The 14,762-nt window shown below is 36.5% G+C and overlaps 7 protein-coding genes across 7 annotated transcripts; 4 read left to right on the top strand and 3 right to left on the bottom strand.

The window, feature by feature from the left end:
- Positions 1–1,033: 1,033 nt before the first annotated feature.
- Positions 1,034–1,951, top strand: VTP21DRAFT_5125 (uncharacterized protein; the record flags this gene model as incomplete). The annotated part of the gene is made up of 1 exon (XM_069395613.1): positions 1,034–1,951. The coding sequence occupies one exon, from the start codon at positions 1,034–1,036 to the stop codon at positions 1,949–1,951; it is 918 nt and encodes a 305-aa protein (XP_069248200.1).
- A 576-nt stretch (positions 1,952–2,527) lies between these two features.
- On the bottom strand, positions 2,528–3,723 carry VTP21DRAFT_5124 (uncharacterized protein; the record flags this gene model as incomplete). Its single annotated transcript, XM_069395612.1, has 7 exons — positions 2,528–2,580; positions 2,637–2,685; positions 2,745–2,926; positions 2,980–3,221; positions 3,295–3,380; positions 3,436–3,550; positions 3,617–3,723. 7 exons carry the CDS (start codon positions 3,721–3,723, stop codon positions 2,528–2,530), a joined length of 834 nt encoding a protein of 277 aa, XP_069248199.1.
- A 165-nt stretch (positions 3,724–3,888) lies between these two features.
- Positions 3,889–5,400, top strand: VTP21DRAFT_5123 (uncharacterized protein; the record flags this gene model as incomplete). Its single annotated transcript, XM_069395611.1, has 7 exons — positions 3,889–3,922; positions 4,043–4,303; positions 4,370–4,489; positions 4,546–4,634; positions 4,708–4,846; positions 4,916–5,115; positions 5,185–5,400. 7 exons carry the CDS (start codon positions 3,889–3,891, stop codon positions 5,398–5,400), a joined length of 1,059 nt encoding a protein of 352 aa, XP_069248198.1.
- A 177-nt stretch (positions 5,401–5,577) lies between these two features.
- Positions 5,578–7,788, bottom strand: VTP21DRAFT_5122 (uncharacterized protein; the record flags this gene model as incomplete). The annotated part of the gene is made up of 14 exons (XM_069395610.1): positions 5,578–5,611; positions 5,676–5,698; positions 5,757–5,780; positions 5,844–6,029; positions 6,086–6,115; positions 6,184–6,311; positions 6,395–6,494; positions 6,556–6,746; positions 6,808–6,934; positions 6,997–7,127; positions 7,181–7,208; positions 7,279–7,298; positions 7,362–7,510; positions 7,565–7,788. The coding sequence occupies 14 exons, from the start codon at positions 7,786–7,788 to the stop codon at positions 5,578–5,580; spliced, it is 1,395 nt and encodes a 464-aa protein (XP_069248197.1).
- Positions 7,789–9,194: 1,406 nt separating this feature from the next.
- VTP21DRAFT_5121 (uncharacterized protein) lies at positions 9,195–10,070 on the top strand (the record flags this gene model as incomplete). The annotated part of the gene is made up of 1 exon (XM_069395609.1): positions 9,195–10,070. The coding sequence occupies one exon, from the start codon at positions 9,195–9,197 to the stop codon at positions 10,068–10,070; it is 876 nt and encodes a 291-aa protein (XP_069248196.1).
- Positions 10,071–10,380: 310 nt separating this feature from the next.
- VTP21DRAFT_5120 (uncharacterized protein) lies at positions 10,381–13,323 on the top strand (the record flags this gene model as incomplete). Its single annotated transcript, XM_069395608.1, has 16 exons — positions 10,381–10,502; positions 10,566–10,707; positions 10,770–11,243; positions 11,305–11,379; positions 11,452–11,526; positions 11,583–11,642; positions 11,700–11,787; positions 11,849–11,929; positions 11,985–12,074; positions 12,133–12,401; positions 12,458–12,589; positions 12,652–12,694; positions 12,757–12,889; positions 12,961–12,976; positions 13,048–13,151; positions 13,236–13,323. The coding sequence occupies 16 exons, from the start codon at positions 10,381–10,383 to the stop codon at positions 13,321–13,323; spliced, it is 1,992 nt and encodes a 663-aa protein (XP_069248195.1).
- A 131-nt stretch (positions 13,324–13,454) lies between these two features.
- VTP21DRAFT_5119 (uncharacterized protein) lies at positions 13,455–14,503 on the bottom strand (the record flags this gene model as incomplete). The annotated part of the gene is made up of 3 exons (XM_069395606.1): positions 13,455–13,938; positions 13,996–14,138; positions 14,207–14,503. 3 exons carry the CDS (start codon positions 14,501–14,503, stop codon positions 13,455–13,457), a joined length of 924 nt encoding a protein of 307 aa, XP_069248194.1.
- Between the last annotated feature and the right edge of the window lie 259 nt (positions 14,504–14,762).

Raw genomic sequence — 14,762 nt, 5'->3', positions numbered from 1 at the left:
ATATTATTATTTCAAATTGAAACATACAGCTGTAATAGAGCCATCAATGCTTACTGATAACTTTGAGGCTAAAACGGGAAATGGAGGCTTGGGAAGGTAACCCTTTAGATTTTCTTTTACCTCCTGTATTCCAAGTTCAACCATATTCCGGTAATATCTATTTCTAAGTTCGATCATAAATAAATTTTACCTAAGTATATTTTGGTATGAATGACTTGCTATATGGAATTCTATCCAATTGATGAATGCAAAATATAATAAACTGCTTAGTTTTCGCATAGCTGAAGGTCATTTGATTTTAGATTAATAAAATTCTTTACTAGGGGTATTGACAAAGACTTGTACAATAAAAAAGACTATCTACATGATATCAAAACTACTATAATTGAATACTGCCCACTCCACGTTCAAGCTCTTCAATATTACTCGTTTGGCTTGGATTTTTTTGTTTTATGATAATAGTATTACTACTATCGTTAGAATCGATTGACAACATCTCAACAGATTTGTTTTCCTATCGTTTTTTAAAGAGAAAAAGAGTTAAAATAATCTTGTACTATTGCGATGAGTGAACATATTACCCAAAAAGTAGACTTATTCGCGATTTCAACAATATTCTTGATAGCACGCTCAGTTAAAAATGTACATATTTTGGTTAGACCAGAATTGATATTCTCGATTTTAATGTTTTCCCATTCTCCCTCAGACTGTTTAGCAAGTTTAAGCACAATATTTTCACCAGAGACGCGACATTGACATTTTTCTGGAATAAAACTTTCTGATTCACGTAATGTTTGTACTTTAATAGCACAATTTAAAACCTCTAATCGCACCTCCCGACGCTCAAAAATCGTATGCACCATTGCTTTCTCTTGGTTAGTAATACTGATTACCAACGAAATGGCGTTGGCTGTTTGAAGGAAGTCTAACTGCGGTAATGACATTGTTAAGAGTTTATTATCAAATAATTTACAACTTTTTTGTCAATTTATGTGGCGTATGTATTTTTTTTTTATTTTTTCACTTGGAAATAATGCTCAACGATCATGATAATAACGCTACTAAAAAATCCAGCGATAGAGCACAACAAGGTTGTAAGCGGAAATTAGAACAAGATGAAGACAGTAACGATATTGCACAGACCACCGAATCCTCAAGGCAAGAAGACCTGGCGAAATCTTCCACAAAGGCTCCGAGTAAGAAGCTCCCGCCACTTCCGGCCAATTTCTTGAATATCTTTAGTGATAGAGATAGAAGGAAATTAGATGATCCTGCACTGCATCAAGGTAGGATACGATCTGTGCCGTTTGTTGAAGGAAACTGGGCAACGCATGTTTATGCCAAAATTCGACTACAACCGGATGCTTTGGATCACCTACACCTAGTTGTAGAAAGAGCACAGAATACATCAGCTTCAATTCATTCTCTAATAGGAGGATATGATGAATCAACAGAAATTATAGAAGCCGAGGAAAAGAAAGAGATTCGGAATAATAAGGATGTGAATAATTCTCTTCACATTAGCCTATCGCGATGTGTATTTCTCAAGCAGTTCCAAATAGAACCTTTTGTGCGCTCTCTCCGGAAACCACTTGAACGAAAAGGCCGCTTTTCCATTAATTTTACTCGCTTATCCTGCTTTGTTAATGACGAGAAAACGAGATCGTTTATAGGTCTTGAAGTTGGTAGTGGATTCGACGACCTATCCTCTTGTCTCTCGATAGTGGACGAAATGCTTTCAAAGTATAAACAACCTGGATTCTATACGAAGCCGCGCTTTCATACCAGCATAGCTTGGGCATTAGGCGGAGAAAGCTCACCTATTACCGAAGAGTTTGTTCGCAATATTCTTGCTCCCGAGTTTGAAGAATCTTTGTGTGAATTTTGGTTTACTGTGGAAGAGTTGGAGTGCAAAATCGGAAACAATTATTACACTTTTAAACTTAGATAGAAATATATCTCCTATTATACTACATACCAATTAATCATAATTTATACATTACAATGAGAGCAGTACCTAAAGGAACGAATAAAATGCTTGATAATAAAAAAGAGATGCGATATTTATAAAACAATGTATTAAATACTATTAAATATAAAAGAATATTTATACCTATATACCTAGAAAAAATATATACCATAAAATTTTTTATTAGATAATTACTACACTATTCCTCAATAAAACAGTTTCTATTGTGTTTATTCTGAACATTTTTTTTCTTACCAGTTTCATGCTGAAATTCGAATAATATTAATAAATGCTATTAACATAAAATTGATTTGATAAAATTATGTAAATATTTTCAAAAATTTTAAAATTTTACAATTTTTAATATTTTGTCAAATTCATTTTTTTAATTTTTCTAATCCAATTATTTTTTTTCTATGATAATTCAATAATTTTACAAACGTCAGCTATTTTATTTCATTACTATACGGAAATCTTCAACAATTACTTTTATCTACTCTTCAAAGAATATATAGATTCTATACAAATTAACAATATATATAAATGATAAAGAAAATCCTATCTAGGACTCTGCGATGCTTTGTACATATCGATAATAATCTCGGTACAACCTAATACAAGTAATCAATGCATTATATTCGCAAAGGAAAAAAATTGTCTTGCTTACTCTTGACGCTCTCAGGATTTGCCTCACCTTCACTCCATTCAGCACACCACTAGTTTTATAAATTGAATAAATATTTTCTAATTCAAAAATACTTTGCGAACTACTTACTTCATTAAAATTTCCTGGTGGAGGAAGATCAATTTCTACGGCACGGAGGGCTAAATAGACACAGGAAAGTGCTATCACTTTGTGATTAAAAGATAGTGAGACTTCTCTCAGACATAAACTATCACTGATGAATGTCCATGTCAAATGGGCAATCGCTGCACACCGTGGGTGTATATCTTTTACTAAAAAAATAATTATTTAATTGAGTAAAGAAGACATTAGCAAGTGTTTATACCTTCTTCTGATTCTGTTTGATTATGCCCATTTGTTAAGGAGAGTTTTCCCGCTTTTCTCTCTTGTAATAGTCCAATAGCTGCTAGACCCTTTACCACACGTAAAGCCCACCCAAATGGTAGTTCAAAATTGTGATGAAAATGAAGCGCTCGCTGTAAAATAAGCTCAGCAGTGGATATAGAATCTCTTAGCGTCCAATAATGTTGGCCAAGATCAATGGGTTCTTGATCTGGACATAGAAGACTAGAAGGTTGAGAAAGGGCAATAAATAAATAAGTAATAAGAGATGATATAGAATAAGAAAAAAAAAACGTACAAATGTGCAACGTTAATCACGTCTCTTATTTTTCGCTGAGCATCTGTCTTTTTACAAGCAAGTTGAACGCATGCCATTGCAAGCACCTGATATATTGATATTATTAGAGGGTATAGAGTGCATTTTAAGTGACATTCTTACCTCATCATCAAGTAAAAAGGGACTAGGATGTGGATATTCACGAATCGATTCTTTTTCCATGAAGCTATGGTACTGATGAAAGTAAGTTAATGCGGTGCCATATGCTTCATGTGATCTATAGCCAAGGATAAAAATCAGTATAATATTATTATATTATTCTCTTTTTGTTTCAAAATCTCACAAGCAAAGCATTTGTGACAAATCTCGCATTAAAGTAATTGCCTTGGGAACACTAAGCGAAGAGATGGGTGGGGGTGGAGGTGGAGGAGAATGTGAGGATATTGACATAGGGATATCTGCTGATTCTGACTGCTTTGTGCTTAAAATAGATGACATCGTATATTGGAAAAGAAAGTGTTGGATACTCGAGGTGCGATTTTTGACTGCCGTCAATTAAATTTCAATCTAACTTCAAAATAATATTTCACCATATTTTCGCAATATAATTAATTAATGCCGCGGCTCGAATTAATCGCAGAGTTAAAGGGTAGATCATGATAAAATATATATATTCACCCTATAAAAATTTATAGAGTGAATAGTTTTCGTAAAGCACAATAATAAAATATCTCTTAATACTTGCTAATTCTTTAAAATAATTTTACAGGGCATCAAGATCGTGTGTGGCAGGTCTCTTGGCATCCTAAAGAGCAGCTGCTTGCATCTTGCTCGAGCGATCGTACTGTAAGATTGTGGGCACCCCTATCACCGGGACCAGCTCCAACTAAATGGGCGTGCATTGCAACTTTGGAGAGTGTTCATAAGAGAACAATTCGAGCCGTTGCATGGTCACCATCAGGGAATGAGATTGCAACAGCTAGTTTTGACGCTACAACTGGAATATGGAGCAAGGATACCCGCTCCGGAGGTATTTTTTATATTTTTAATATCAATATCTATATATATATATATATATATTTGACGATTTATGAAGAATATGAATGCACGGCAACCTTGGAGGGCCATGAAAATGAAACAAAGAGTGTTGCATGGTCTCCAACAGGGGATCTTTTAGCAACATGCAGTCGTGATAAAAGTGTATGGATTTGGGAGGGTAAATATATATTTAGGAATTCTATTTATATGAGTTTAATTTTATGTTATTTTCAGCAAATCGTGACGATGATTTTGAGTGCTTGAGCGTACTCCAAGAGCACAAACAGGACGTTAAGGCAGTGATTTGGCATCCAAATAAAGAGGTTGTAAAGCTTGTTTTCGAAAATCATCTATAAATATACTGACTGCATTAATTTGATTACTTGAAATTCTTAGATACTTGCTTCTGCAAGTTACGATGATACTATCAAAATTTGGGAAGAGGATGATGATGACTGGTATTGTGCACACACCCTTGAAGGCCATGAATCAACTGTGTGGTCAATTGATTTTAACAAAACCGGGGAATATCTTGGTAAGAAATTGGTTGACATTACCTAATTACTACTTTATGTTAATAAAATTCTGTATAATATCCATTAAGTTTCTGCAAGCGACGATAGGAGCATTCGATTCTGGCAGCATCAATATGGAAAGGTCGATAGAGAAGGAAAATGGCTTTGTGTTGGAGTCTTGCCCAATGCGCATCAGCGTTGTATTTATTCAATAAGTTGGAGCAAACTTCATAACTGTATTGCTACTGCTGGCGGCGACAACTCTATCTGTGTATTTGAACAAAAGCAGGTGAGTTTTTATTGCTATTTTTTTCTTCAGCTATATCGCAACCAATCGATCGTTCTTTTCGTGATTTAGGAAACGGACCGAGATACCGAAGCTAATAGACTATCGTACGTATTGTCTGCTAAAGTTGAGAATGCCCACAATGTTAGCGATGTTAATTGTGTTGCGTGGTACCAATCTCAACCTGTAAGCACAGAAAAATCTGATGATTCAACCAATGGCTACGGATACTGGTTGGCTTCCGCAGGTGATGATGGGGTTGTTAGAATTTGGCAATACGTAGTATAAAGTGCATACGATCATAGCTGAAACCAATAATAAATATTTTGCTGCAATTTCTTTTCTACCAAACTTGACTCTTTATTAATATAAGAAAAAAGGTATTGTGTAATAGAAATTGGTTTCCCTATAGAGATCGTTTAAACCAGGAGACAATACCAAATGTCACAGTGTAAAATAGATTGATCAAGATATAATCTTGAAATGATAAGATTTAGGCCTGTAATTAAACAAAAATTAAGCAATTTTAAAAATAAAAAATTTATTACCACTTTAATTCTTACCTGGTAAGACTTTCGTATCCAAGCTAAGAAAATAGAAATGTTAGAATATTTATGCTGGAATAAATAAAACACACGCATTACCTTTGACAGTGTACATCCACGACCCTGATGAACAAATCAATATTAGTTAATAACAGATTACTATTAAGGATATTAAGATTTACTAACCGAATTTTTCACTCCAACCCAAGCCAAGCAGGGATCTAAATAGTCACATCGATTCATAAAACAGGTGCCAGTATCTAGTTGCTCAGCTATGCGAAGCGCATTTTCTTCATCACGCGTCCAAATGGAGGCAGTCAACCCATAAGGCGAGTCATTCATTAGTTTTATAGCTTCATCATCCGTTGAAACCTAACGTGGACATCTAGTCAAATAGGTATTGTGAAATCTCAAGGAAAATAGATTACCTTCATAATCCCTACAACAGGACCAAATGTCTATATAATAATAACGAGAAGCAAGATTATTTCAACAGGATATTTGACTCAACTACAAAATTGCTTACCTCTTCGCTCATCACCTTCATATTATGATTGACATTAACAAGTACTTGGGGTGCAACGTAAGTAGTGCCTGGACGATCTTGAGGGTAGAGCTTTTCAATATCGATTAAGGCTTCTGCACCTTTCGCAACTATGAACATGGATTTCAAATGTTAATTTCAAAAAAAAAAAAACTCTCTAAAATGCGAAACATAATAATAAAAGAATACAAACCTGCATCCCTAATATGCTCACGAACATTTTCAGCAATCGAAGTGCGAACCATTGGTCCAAGCGTAGTTGTGGGGTCAAGTGGATCACCCAGTTTATATGTCTATAATATAGAGGACGAATTAACCATGGAAACGTAAAAAAGTGACTACGGATTTAGCTACTTTAGCCAAGGCGACAAACTTCTCAATAAATTCGTTGTATACATTTTCATGGACATATATCCTTTCGATAGCGCAACACGATTGCCCCGAATTGAAAAATGATCCGTCTACTAATTGTTCCACGGTATAATCTATGTCACAATCACTAAGCACATAGGCTGGATCTTTCCCACCAAGCTCCAAACCAACACCTACGTAAAAAATTTATTCGTTTATAAAATTTAGTAAGATGATGACGTAATGAATATTCACCCATAAACTTCGAGCTAGCTGCCCTCTGAACTTTTTGCCCAGTAGCAACAGAGCCAGTAAAGTTGACATGGGCCACAGCCGGATGTTGAATTAACAGTTCAGTATCTTCATTAGTAATATGAAAGATCTAGAGCCAAAAAAAGTGAGTTAAACTACAGCTTAGAAAAGGAAAATTCAAAGTAGGTATACCTGAAGCACTCCATCAGGAAGACCTGCTTGCTGGAAGCACGAGAGGAAGCGCTCAGCACATAGAGGAGTATGCGGGGAATGTTTAAGGATAACGGTATTCCCAGCCAAAAGGGCGGGAATAACCCCATTCACTGAAAGAAGAAGGATAAGTTTTGTATTGAAAAATGGTTTAAAGAGAACATACCAGCTACCAAGTAAGGATAATTCCACGCCTAATTTTAATTATCTAGAATTTAAGTTCCCAATTACAAAATATTATGTCTAATATATTAAGATGCTTACGGCGATGATTAGGACGACTCCTAAGTAGTTAAGATTTGATATTATTAATATAACGTTAGCAACAGAATAAACACTAAATTTACCTAAGGGTTCTCTACGGATGAACCTTTTGAAGCTTGGCTTCGAAGTATCCATAAACTCAATATCTTTTAGACTCTCCTCTGCAATAGATGCCATGTAGGCTGCACGCTCAATTGTGCCATTAATTTCACCACCACCAAATTTAACAGGTCTAAAGGAAGTCATGTCAATACGAAAAAAAAGGCGCTGGAATGTACAAACTCACCTTCCCATCTGTAGAGCAAGTTCTTTAGCTATCTCATCTTTTTGAGAGCCTAGAATCTGGATAAATCTTTCCACTATCTGGATTCTTTCAGCTAAGGGAGTCTTCTTCCAGCCAAGAAAAGCAGTTTTGCTACGCTCCACGGCTTCATTTATTTCATCGGTGGTAAGATAGGATCTTTCAACGTAAGGCTGTTGGTTAATCGGGGAAATTGTTATCTGCTTCATGATTGCTCTGAGAAAGCTGCTTTGCTTAGTTGCCACTCCAAATTAAGTTTAAATATAATAATTGAGTGGCTTATCCAGAAGAGTATTTAAATCTCGGATGGGTATAAAGGAAGAGAATTTTCGCGCTACAAGCGAATGCACTTAGTTCAAAAGTTTAACCCCCGCATTCAACATCTCTGATCATAATTTGTAGGTACGCAATATCCTAAGTTATAAGCTAGAAAAAGTAGTTGGCGGTATTTAAATAACTGTGTATCCATTTGTATACAGTATGTATCGTAGATTTAGAAGGTTGAAGAAATATTTCAGAATTAACTCCATAAACAGGCAGCTGCTGAGAACCGCTGTATTAAGTGCAAAGCCTTTTTCAATCTGCGCAGCAAATGTGTCGTGTGATATTGGGTATTAGTACAGTGGATTGTAGCACTTGAGTCATCAGGAGAATAGCTGGTAGTGTACCCCAGATTGTTCTGGGTGTAATTTGGGAAAAGATATTCGTTTTCCTTACATTCGATTAGAGCAAATAGTATTCTGTGAGTGAAAAGGGCTAGAAGTACCCAGTTTCTCCTTGGAAATTCGTAGTGTCAATAAGATAGAAGAGCATGTAACGTTATTACAATGGACTATCCCTCGTCAGGAAACGATTCGTATTGAGAACCAAAATACTCTTCTTTGATAGATATTCAATTAGAAAATGAATAAGGATGTAAATTTTTCAAGGGGAGGTTTCGGTTGGCGTGGAAATATTTAATATACTTACATCATCTATATTAGTGTGAAAGTTCAGATTGGTGCAAGGAGAATTCAAAGCTTGCACCTTGGGTTGGAAATTAAGCTTAGTATAATTGGATTAAAGGCTTAGTTGATAGCCTCCTTATTAAGAATTTTTCTATAAACTGAGAAATTTCCACTGATCTCCTATCCTGTTAATACCTGCTCTGTATCGTAACATGCAAGATATCCTTCTACGACTCTTTAATACTCTCTAGAAAAAACCAATGATGATTTTATTTTTCTTTGCTATCTTGTAATTAATTCATTAATTAGCACTTATCTATAAATCGTAGGGCTAGTTTTCTAATTTTTTGTGGGAAAGTATAATTGAATGGTTTAATCAGATATTACTATCGTACTTGTCTTCTGAAGTACGAGTATATATCTCTTAGCATCTTGTGGACTATATCCATTAAAAGCGCAATTATTTTTTGAGGGTTGAAGATCCAAAATTAATAAGGGGTCAAAGAAGTTTGGAGAGTACACTGATTGGTTTTGAATTTTGATCACCGCATGTTATCTAATGCATGAATTTGGTACACTATATAACTGTCCCGGGAAATTGCAGAAAGGCGCTCAAAACGACATCTTTGCATTCATTTTCAAACGCTTTTCATTTCCCAGGTTTCATCATGAAATTCATTACTCTTATCGGATTATTGGTAGTTTCTTCGAGTGTGCTGGCCACACCCTTGAGCGAACATGGTCTACATGCCAACACTGTATCCGGATTTTCTCTTTCTCCGCGCGCCATTTCAGAGGGCAATAGCAACCCCTCCAACACAACCGTCGCAACCGGAACTTCGGCCAAAGACAAATCTGTCGGCAGGAATGAAAAACAGCAACAAAAAAAACAAGAGAATAACCAGACCGGTGGTACTAGGAACAATCGCAACAATAATAATGTCCAACGGGAAATCGAGAAGATGCTTAATGAGGAAATGCGCCAAACCATGCGTAAAACTCGTGGGAAGAAGAACAGGAAGATGCTTGAGAATATTGCGAGGATGAATTCTCAAACTTCCAGAAAACTTACTGAATTGGTCACTCAAATCCTGCAATGCAGCCAGGATGCTGCACAGGGGCAGAACGAGGGAAGACAGCGAGTTAATGAACAGAGGAATAACAGCAACGAAGGAGGGCAAAAAGTTAATGATCAGAAGAACAATGGCGGTGAAAGAGAAGTGGCCAGGGGAAATGAGGGCAAACAAAGGAATGTCAGGGAAAAGGCTAATCAGGGTGGAAATGGAAGGAAAAACAATAAAGAAGGCAATAAGGGGAAGGGAAATAATGAACGTAAAGGGCGGGGCGGAGAACAGCGAAATGAAGGAGGGGTATCAGCTAAGGGAAACAATGAGAAAAATGAGAATCGTACTGCAGAAGAGAAGAGCAACCAGCAGTCGAAAGGCGTGAATAGCAAGAACGTTTCCAAGGACAGCAATAAAATAGGCTCCAGCAAGGAAAATAAGCAGGAGACTTCCGAATATGTCGCAGAGAAGGCCAATTAGACTTTTTCTATAAAGGAGTCTTTACCATTCATTTTCATCTGTTCAAGGAATATTTTCCTATACATCAAGTGTTATTAGGCCTCATGAGTTTCAAAGTATAGCATAATAAAAGGTTGGATCTTTCCAGTAAATCGAACTGTTAGCATAAAGAAAATAGCAAAGCGTCTTATGTTGGATTCATTAGGTTATTAAAATGACATGTCAGAGCACACGTGAGTAGGGAATTTAAGGTGCAGAAAATTAGCACTAAAAATTTAACCACGTCTCTCTCTACTCATAGCGGAAGGCTTTTAATTAGCATTGAATTAAAATGAACGACCAAATTATTAACTTTGATTTGACCAGTGAGGAAATCATTTCTGGTGCTCGAAGACTTATTGAAAAAGCGAAATTAGTTCAGGATCAAGTTGCGAACCTCTCTCCCGAACAATGGTAATTTATTCCATTAATGATATTCTAATTACGCAAATGGCTTACTTCGCAATGATATAATAGTACCTTTGACACTGTTGTGAAAGTCTTAGCAATTAATGAGGACGAAAGCGCAACCGATGCCAATGTTTTTAGTTTTTTGCAAAACGTTAGCAGCGATAAGGAATTACGCGAATCAAGCGTGCAAGCACAGATGATGCTAGATGTATGTTTTCAAAAAAAGTCTCGCGCAATAAGATCATTAATTAACGCGGGTTTTTATTCCAGGAATTTGATATTGAATCTTCTATGCGCGAAGACTTGTACAAAGCTCTGCAGTACGTTAAAGAAAAGGCTGAGCCACTTGAGGGTGAGGACGCTCGTTTGCTTTATAAGCTTGACCAACAATTTAAGCGCAATGGTTTGGGTCTCCCTGTTGAGGATCGCGAAAAACTGAAGGAATTACGCAAGCGACTATCAGATCTCTCTATCCAATTTTCCCGCAATATGAATGAGGATAACACTACCATTCTCTTTACTGAGGAACAACTAGATGGGCTACCAAAAGATTTCCTAGAGTCCTTACCGAAGCAGGGCGAAAAATATGTACTTACCATGAAATATCCTGAATATTTTCCAGTTATGAAATTCGCGAAGAACGAAAAAACGCGAGAGTTGATGATGCGTGCTAACGAAACGAAATGCAAAGATAATGTAGCCATATTGGAAGAGGCCATTGAGATTCGACGCAAAGCAGCAAAGGTTGGCTTATATTTTTGATTTTGACTAGATCTGCTATTTACTATGCTTTGAATTTGAATAGTTGCTGGGCTACGAAACCCATGCGAGCTTTGTATTGGAGCCTCGAATGGCAAAATCAGTAGAGAATGTTTTCAAGGTAAGTATTCATTTGTGGCGATATCTACATTATCACATTTAATTATTGTTTTCACACCCTGATAACATACAGTTTTTGAACGAATTGAGAGAAAAATTGACTCCGATAGGAATTGAAGAGTTGGAAAAACTAAAAAGATTAAAAAAGGTACCTTGAATGGCAAGAACTAGCTTTGAAATACTAAGCTTATTTTTAAATTCAAGGAGGAGACCTCTACCAATGGCCTTGGAAACAATGATCAAATTAACTACTGGGATTATCTAGTATGTGACTGAATTTGCTTTTTTTTTGTGAAGCTTTACTGACATTTCATTTTCCAGTACTATAATCGCCTGTTGCTTGAAAAGGAATATTCTGTAGATGAGGAGGCGATTAAAGAATATTTTAGCCTAGAGAAAGTAACTGAAGGTGATGATTCACACAAATATATATAGTTTTCATCGATGATAATTTATTCTTTGTTTCGCAGGCATGTTGGGTATTTACCAGCGAGTTCTTGGATTGCGATTCGTTTTGATGCCAAAAGAAAGGGCCAAGACCTGGCATCCAGGTAACTTAATGATTTCATTGACTTGCCTTTATAGTTACTAACTCGCTTTATATAGACGTGGTTCAGTATGAGGTTTATGACAATACTGAGTCTAAAGAATTTATGGGACATATATATCTTGATTTACATCCTCGTGAAGGAAAATGTAGTTACTACTTTGGCTTAAAAATTTCGCACATTAATCGGCAAGTGTTAAATTATAGATTCACACGCTGCATGTTTTGGGATCAGGCCGGGATTCCGACGTGAGAATGGTGAGCGTGTCTATCCTGCCGCAGCTATGGTGGCTAATTTCACCAAGCCTACTCCTGAAAAGCCTTCACTTCTCAAGCATGAGAGTGAGGTAGTAACCTACTTCCACGAGCTGGGCCATGTAATGCACCAAATTTGTGGAAATACCAAGTGGTCACGATTCCATGGCACTCGCGTCGAACGAGACTTCGTCGAGGCACCTTCCCAGATGCTAGAAAATGTAAGTTTATAATTGAGAAGATAGGAATTGATTTTCTGAGCAACCTTTTGTTATAGTGGTGCTGGCAGCATGATATCTTGAGGAACCTCTCCACTCACTATAAGACGGGTGAACCTGTTCCAGAGGAACTCGTGGATAATATCGTTAAGGCGAAGCATGTTAACGCGGGGCTTTTCTATTTAAGACAGGTAGACATCGCTTTGAGGTCCAAGTAAGGCATTTAATTTTAACTATGAATATTTTAAACCAGCTATTCTTTGCACTCTATGATATGCATCTTCACACTAGCGGTGGTAAGAATTTAAACGAATCCGTGAATCTGTGATATGCTAATTTCTACAATGTTATCACAAAGATGAGCACATTGATAGCTCTGCCCTCTGGCATCAGCTTGGAGAGGAAGTACGCCTTATCCCTTCAATGAAAGGCACCTTTGGGCAGGCATCATTTGGTCACCTTATGGGTGGATACGATTCTGCATATTACTCGTGAGTTTTATGTTTTCATTTTTTTTCATAATGTTAAATAGCTAATGCTTATTTTTTTTTTACATATATAGATATCTCTATTCCTCGGTATTTCTTGAAGCTCATTCTCTCTGTTCCCCTTAGAATATAAGCATACTTACTAATTCTATATTATTAAGGTTTTCTCGTCGGATATGTTCTACACTAAATTCCAAAAGGATCCGATGGACCATGTCTCGGGACTTGAGTACAGATACAAGATCTTGGAAAAAGGCGGGAGTAGGTCAGTGCAAAACCTTATAAAATCAGCACCACATTCTCAGTGTATTGTCTTTAATAATAATGTTTCTCCATTTATTATGAGTAGAGATGCAATTGATATGTTGGTTGACTTTTTGGGAAGAGAACCTAAACAAGATGCATTTTTGCGCGAAATCATGGGAAAAACTGAATAATCTCGAGATGATTGTGCTACTTAGATAATTTGGTTTTCAAAGCCATCTATTGAGTCTATTATAATAAAAAAAATTAAAAGAGCAATCTGAAGCTTAAGAAAATTATACAGTAAAATCACAGTTTTTATATTCTAATGGTTTTTTTCGCGAGTGATCTTGGCCATTTTTCGCTTCGAAGAGTCAAGAGTTGATTTCCTCTTTTGTGAATTTTCGTCCTCGTCACAAAATTGTTCGCGCTCAATCTGATCGAGGATTTGTACAGCATCATCGTAGAAGTTAGGATCAAGGTCATCGCTGTAAAGTTTGTCTGCAAGAGAATCGCATGCTAGCCTTTCTTCGTCATCATGGGTCAAATCAACAATACTATTTGAATAAGCGCCTTTTGACGCCGGGGCTCCATCCGAAAACAAGTCTTGATCCATATCATTAAATAGATTCTCTAAATCCGTTTCATGCGCGGCCAAACTTTGAGAAAAATGACTGGGTAACAACTTCTTTTCATTTAGTTCATATGTTTGAGCTCCAAATTGTGCTCGAGTGTCAACTGCAGTAGAGCGGGATGCGTTGTCTTGTTGAGCACTGTCATTCAATGTACTTATAGGATCAGTCGGAAGGCTATTAACACATGAATAGATTAGTGAAAAATCATTTAAGTGCAAATATAGTATTCACTTTAGTCTCATTTTTAGTCTGCGGACAAGAGAATCTTCGGGCTTCTCGGTACATAAAGTAGGAACAAACCCCCCCAATACAGTAACATTTTCTGGAGAAAGTAAAAGAACTCCACGTAAAATGCGCGCTTGTCTCACCACGATCTTTATAATAAAAGATATATTATGTTATGGGTATAGAAGATCGCATATATTTTGGAGAAGAATACTACCTTGATACCAAGCAAAGATTGTAAATTTAACTCAGTAAGTGGTTTATACTCCATTCCTTGCACTTCTTGGTAACCGTCTGTCAATACTAATTTGAGCATTGATCGCGGATATTCTATCTGCTCGCCACTTTCGTCCCGCTCTTTATATACTTGGCGGATTGGCACGGAGGATGTCGCGATGTTCAGGAGTGTTTGTGCAGAAGCACCAATTTCCATTAGATCGTTTACTTGCAAAATTACTGCGCCAGTCAAAACTGTTTGATGCAAAGATTGTATGTTGGGGGGTAGAGCAGGCATTCCTATATCACGTAAATCAGATTCAAGAAATGCATCGCGTAAAAAGCGAATAATCCGATGTTGTGAAGTAGATTCACCGGGTCGTTTATCACAATATAATTTCAGTTTACGTGTTATCCATTCATGTTTAACACGTATATTCTGTGTTTCTAATACTTGTAAAATTTGTTGATTCATGTCATATCCAAAGGTATATAATACTTTGGAACTATCAAGTTCCCCACTATCCAACTATCCAACATATAATATTTTAAATTAA

This window comes from Calcarisporiella thermophila (genome assembly GCF_041956535.1).
Source record: "Calcarisporiella thermophila strain CBS 279.70 unplaced genomic scaffold VTP21scaffold_21, whole genome shotgun sequence".
NCBI classification, from domain to species: Eukaryota; Fungi; Calcarisporiellomycota; class Calcarisporiellomycetes; order Calcarisporiellales; family Calcarisporiellaceae; genus Calcarisporiella; species Calcarisporiella thermophila.
The sequence above is the reverse complement of the archived record's forward strand: the minus strand, read 5'-3'. Positions and strand labels throughout refer to the sequence as shown.